The 5,782-nt window shown below is 45.5% G+C and overlaps 1 protein-coding gene across 1 annotated transcript; it reads right to left on the bottom strand.

Moving 5' to 3' along the window:
* Positions 1-163: 163 nt before the first annotated feature.
* LOC123159603 (putative tRNA (cytidine(32)/guanosine(34)-2'-O)-methyltransferase) lies at positions 164-3,126 on the bottom strand. The gene is made up of 11 exons (XM_044577419.1): positions 2,905-3,126; positions 2,695-2,788; positions 2,535-2,584; positions 2,410-2,459; positions 2,213-2,321; positions 2,065-2,125; positions 1,922-1,974; positions 1,495-1,587; positions 1,144-1,207; positions 848-955; positions 164-760 (listed from the first exon to the last, which is right to left on the bottom strand). Exons 1-11 carry the CDS (start codon positions 2,929-2,931, stop codon positions 504-506), a joined length of 966 nt encoding a protein of 321 aa, XP_044433354.1. The 5' UTR covers positions 2,932-3,126; the 3' UTR covers positions 164-503.
* Between the last annotated feature and the right edge of the window lie 2,656 nt (positions 3,127-5,782).

A 5,782-nucleotide genomic window follows, 5' to 3' on the forward strand; every position in this document is an offset into this window, starting at 1 on the left:
AAACCAAAGTATTGAAAAACAACAGTAGCTTGTTTGTATCCATTGTCCACTAGAGGGTAGTTCAAATGGAATGATTGGGCTTGAGGAAAAAGAAAGGTTACTTTTATACCCATGGGCACCAAATTACCACTCTCCTTCACATTGCTTAATAATCAACTGTGTATGATTCAAGACTTCATTTTTGAATTTCTCATAAAGCACCGTTTGCCACGATTCTTTGCGCTTACACGCAGTACAATATGGAAAATACCAGAAATGACCACAAGGCAAAGTACTACAATGGTGATCCAGGCTTATAGTTCATTACAGAGTTTGCTTAGCCCATGGCATGCATACCCCTCGGTTTATACCATCTCTTCCACATGCTATTGCCTTCAAGATTGGATGAATAACCAAAATTCAGCTTCAACTTCAGCATCTACTCTGCAACATGTGCTGAACGTCACTGCAGGACGATTCATATGTTTCCATGTGGCGATTGGGTAGATGAGCATAAGCTGAAGCTATAATGTTGTTTGGGGGTCAAGAGATAATTTGCTGGTATCTGTGCCAGCGCCGTGGCTAGACGCCTTCTTCATCTCCAATGCAGTTTTGTATGGCGGGGCGATGGGAGGCTGGACTGGATCTAGGCTCTGGTAGGTGCCGCCTTCTGTGCTTGGAAGGGGGTATGAGCGGTCTGAATCGTAACCGCTGAGGTCACCGCAAGCCAGAAACGGGATGTAGACCTTGTTTGGTCCCTCCAACCATCCGCTTCTGCAATCTGCACGTGAAAAATAGCATAGATAATTTGGTATCATGTATCATACGTTCAGCCTATTGCGGCAGTAGAGCATATCATTCTCAGTACCTAGATCATCAGCCCCAGAAGGAGTTCCCACTTTCTCCAGCAGGTGATATAAATCTTTCTCTTTGAAGCCCTCTGGAGGTGAGTAGTTCTCGCAAACTGCAAATGCCTCTGTTTGACAAACATAAAGATAAGATCATATAAAAAACTTCTCATCAAGCAGGAAATATTATCAATGCTAAAAAGACAACATCAGAATATCAGTAATGCGACAAAAATGACGTGCGTCATATAGGAAAATAGGCAGACATACAAAAGGTACATGTTGACTCATTCTCCTTTAAGCAGTGAAGGCTTACCGATACTTGAGTTGCGGCTGCTTTTTGGCTTTGCAAATGTAACTTGTGAGAAGAACAGCTTTAACTGCATAAAACATTGATAGCAATAAGCACTATACTGTTTCCACATAAACACCTCGTGCAAACATCTAGAATGAATCAGTAAGTTAAATGCCACTTCTACCAAACAGAGTGTAAAATTGTAGCAATATCATGACAACTCTACTGTGACACTTAAGAGACTATTTGTAATCAAGCATATACAAAAAAGACACATGAAAGCTGATGACTAACTTCCTCGATGAAACAAAATGTTTCTGAAGTACATATGGAAATTCCTAACCAGACAAGCAAACCAGCACCAACCAATACCTGGCAATACAGGAGACTTGTATCTTTACCCCGGAAAATCTTCGCAACAAATTTTCCACCAACTTTGAGTACATGAGTCACAATTGTCAGTGCCTAAATGCAACACATATATATACACAAATTAGCCAAATAAACAAGCAACTTGCAAGTTCAATCTGGAAAACTAAGCCAATGAAAACTGCAAGTAGTTGAAAATATAACAAGTTAATAGAACCATAGTGTTACACCATGTAGTTCTACAACATACACAGCAACGAATGAGTAAAAATGGTCCAATGTACAATAAAAAATACAAATAAGTAATTGCACCGAAAGTAAACATTTTAAGGCAGAATGCCGAACATAAACTGCAGGGTTAAGGTAGCATTATTTTTGGACAATGTATCTTATGGACGCTGCAAATTGCTTCCAATAAAAATATACCAACCGCCAATATAAGCTGGGACTGAACAAACTCGTCCATATCATGAAGTCCAGTAACTGCAATCATCCAAAGCGAAGTAAGAAACAGAAGTACCATAAACACATGTAACATGGTTATGGACCACTCGTCTAGCAATGCAATCTTACCATCAGGGGCACCATCACAGACAACCAAGTCCGCTTTGCATCCATCAAAATGCCTGATAACCTGGCAGCATATTTACATCTGTTACAGCAAGCAAAAAAATAATTACACAAAATTAATCTATATGTGTCTATCCAATATCCATCTCACCACTTCCGCTGTTCGAGCATTGGTGATGTCGCCCTGCACTTGTATGACACCTTCTATCGGAGCCATCGGTTGCAGATCGATTGCGACGATGAGAGGAAGGCCACCATCTCTGGTATAAGCAGAGCACAGAAACAATAAGATACAAAGAATGAAATTATGTTGGAACATAAAGTGTTCGCACTGACGCTACTACTTACTTGCCGTCAGACGATAGCTTTGCCGGTAGATACAAATTGCGGCTCAAAACCTGCAATTGCGATTGAGATAAGCAACTGAATGAAGGCATGCAAGCATGGATGGGCGAAACTGAGCATGCTAATACCTGGCTCCAGCTCCCAGGAGCAGCGCACAGGTCAACGGCACGCTTCACTCCTGCACACACGAACAGCAAAACGAGAACGCCCTGTGGTTAATTCGATGCTGTGCATCAATGGAAGCAAAGTGGCAGGAAGGCGAACGAGCCGATTGGGTTGAGACGAGACCGTGGAAGATGTTGAACTCCTGGTCGATCTGCATGAGCTTGAAGGCGCTGCGAGCCCTCCATCCCTCCTCCTTGGCCTTCCGGTAGTAGATGTCCTGGGAAACCGATGGGCAGACCAGCGAGCCGCGGGCACGGTGAGGGGCAGCGAAGCGAAGTGGGGGAGGGGAGGGGGCGAAGCTGGGTGAGAACGAAAGAGAGGGAGGCCGCGTACCCGCTTGTCTTTGGAGGCCTTGCCCATGGCGACGAGGAGCCCAGCGCGGCGCAGGAAAGGAGCGGCGCGGTGCGGCGGAGGCCGACGGTGGTGTGCGCGGAGGTCCGATTGGAGATGACGGCGGGGAAGGAGGAGCGACCGGCGGCGCGGCGCGGCGCGGCGCGGGTAGTCTGTCTGCTGGGTGCCGACTGCGGCTGGGCTGGGCTGGGCTGTTGGGCCTATCTCGCTCTATACGGCTGTAGACGGAATCGAGCCCGTTCTCTTGAGATGGGTCCAAACGACCCTGAACCTAGCAAAGTTTTATTTTTCGTTCTAAAAAAAGTATAGTTTTTTACCCGAAAAAGGGAAAATTGAGAAACTCTAATTAGGAAAGTGCAAAGAAGAAGCACATATGCTGCTGGCGTCTTTGGGTGCTGCGAGGGTTCGTTGTGCACACTGGTTTAATGGAAAAGTGGTTTCCCTATCAAAATAATAAATGCTTTACATATGAACTAGGAAAATTGCCCGTGCGTTGCAACGGGGATACACTATTAAAACATAACCGCCATGAAAACTGACGAGGAAGAAAACATGAAAGGATTATGTATGTTTTACCTCCTCACCGTGTCGCTGTTGACACCCTTCCCGCCCTGCATCGTGTACATCGACATCACATGACATGACATGACAAGCAATTGCTTAAGATCCTGCCATGGATCCACCTCAGCCCCGTCGTGAATCCCGGTCGTGTACTGTCATCATGGTGGCCGCACACGACGGGGGTCGTGACCAGTATCTTCATCATCTTTTTCACCGCATTTTTGGGACCTTGGTGCAGGCGAGTATAATGTCCCTGAGCTGACGAGATAATGAATCCTGTCCACTCTTGATGTCTGAACCGAAGATTTGGAAGTCGATAGTCGACGGATCCTCTTCTTGTATCTTAGTGTCTTTCATGGTAGATGGAAATAAGAATTAAGAGGACATAATATGTTTAAATTAGAGGTGTATGTGCTATTATGTTCATCTCTAAAATAGATTAACTGTACAGATAATTTGACCCCCTTAAAAGTTCTCTGTCAGAGCATATAAAATCACCATGTGCAGTTTACCTAATCTGACCATACTAATTAAGTGTAAGTGTAACTCATGCAAAGAAAAAGGAAATTCACTATGCCCACAAAGATCTAACTTTGTTGATCCTCACTTAACAGATAGTGGGCAACTTCAGTACAAAAATCCGAACAAAAGTGCTGTAATTTAAACCACCCGCTGAAGCAATCCTGGTACAAGACTGATTCAATAGCATATTTCAATCTGGTGTTGCAACATCTTACACTCACCTGCTTACCGTCCGCCAAACATGGTTTTGCTCTCTCGCACACAGATGGACCAGGCTGGAGTTTTCAGTTCCTTCCGTTTTTGAACGGGGTTTTCAGCTCCTTCATGCAGCCCAAAAGGACATGGCGCAGATTTATTTTCACCATCCCTGCTACGACCAACAACCATCAGAATAACCCGTAATGCTTTTATCTCCCAGTTTCGTTTTCTTTATAATGGAACTCCCTTCTTCTCACAGATCCATCATTCCTTGCCTGTCGAGCTCCCTTTGTCCTCAGTTCCGCAGCCATCAGAGTCCCCCCGTACAGCCGGCGGCCAAGCAGGCCTGGGACGCAGCACAAGCGCCATGGAGGAGATTGGCCTAGAGGATTAGGGCGTTCGCGCGTCCCCTTCCAGCCGGCGGCCAAGTAAGCATCGGTCATACCACGGGTGCCGTGAAGGAGCTCAGCCGGGAGGAGCAGGACGTCCTTGCCGGTCCCCTTCCAGCCAGCGCCAAGCATGCCCACGTCTCAGCCGGGGTGCCGTGGTCTCTGAAGCCATCAATGCTGCGGCGTTGTACGAGTGATGGCAGGCACAAGCGATGATGGAGCCGAGCGTGGCTATGGGGTGCGTGGGGATGGGCGATGGTGGTGCGGCTCCAACCGTTGGAGGCCAGATGCGGGATTGCGGATGGCAACGCTGCTTCGGCATTAGGAGTCGGCGGCAGAGAGAACGGAGACCCAAAGCTTGCGTACGGCTGCGTATATACATATCTACTTGGCTTAGCCCTCACTACGAAGATCCTGCAAAGTCAGAACGGCAAGAATCAAAGAAGGGGTCAACGGAAGAGGAGATCGAGTCGGCCCCGATGGGGCACCGTGCTCGTGGAGACAAAATTAAAAATAGTGTGCGTGAATCGGGCGTGAATCGGACGAGAAACATGCGATGCATACGTGTGAGGGGATGTACGTAAATTTTTACCACGGACCGAACCAAGCAGACCAAACCAAGAATATCATCTCCTTTTAATAGTAGGTATAGATATAGATATAGATATAGATATAGATATAGATATGACCATGTATTTCCGTTGAAGAAAATTGTTCTCATCATACACACACAAAAAATCGCACAAAATTCCGCTTTGTTGCATATGTAGAAACACAATGTTGCGATAGCTCACTGCACTTGTGATCCTGGCTTTTGATGTAAGGGATGTGTTTACTCATAGGAACACTTTCATGCCAAATACACACACATCACCTACACAGGATGCACAAATAGTATGGACGCAAAAGAAAAAAAAAACTTATGTTTTTTCTTTGAGAATGAAAAAAAGCTTATGTATCCCCGCCATAAAAATAAACAACCATAAATCGTAAATTAAGCATGTAGCTGAAACGGTGATAAGCGAGGTGATAACTCTAACTAGTGGGTCAAATCACTGCAGCTACCAAGAAAAGGGGCAGTTCCAATTTCAAATGCGGATATGAATTTTTGCTAGGGGCTCCAAAAAGTCAGATTTCGCAATTTAGGTGTCCACGTCACACAGATCAATGAGACCATAACCATATATAGA

Source organism: Triticum aestivum, chromosome 7B (genome assembly GCF_018294505.1).
Source record: "Triticum aestivum cultivar Chinese Spring chromosome 7B, IWGSC CS RefSeq v2.1, whole genome shotgun sequence".
Classification (NCBI taxonomy): Eukaryota; Viridiplantae; Streptophyta; class Magnoliopsida; order Poales; family Poaceae; genus Triticum; species Triticum aestivum.

Coding starts and splice junctions, on each gene's coding strand:
- LOC123159603 (XM_044577419.1), bottom strand. CDS start 2,931: ATGGGCAAGGCCTCCAAAGACAAGCGG. Junction 2,322..2,409: donor AAGCTATCGTCTGACGGCAA/GTAAGTAGTAGC, acceptor TGCTTATACCAG/AGATGGTGGCCTTCCTCTCA. Junction 1,588..1,921: donor AGTCCCAGCTTATATTGGCG/GTTGGTATATTT, acceptor TGTTGCATTTAG/GCACTGACAATTGTGACTCA.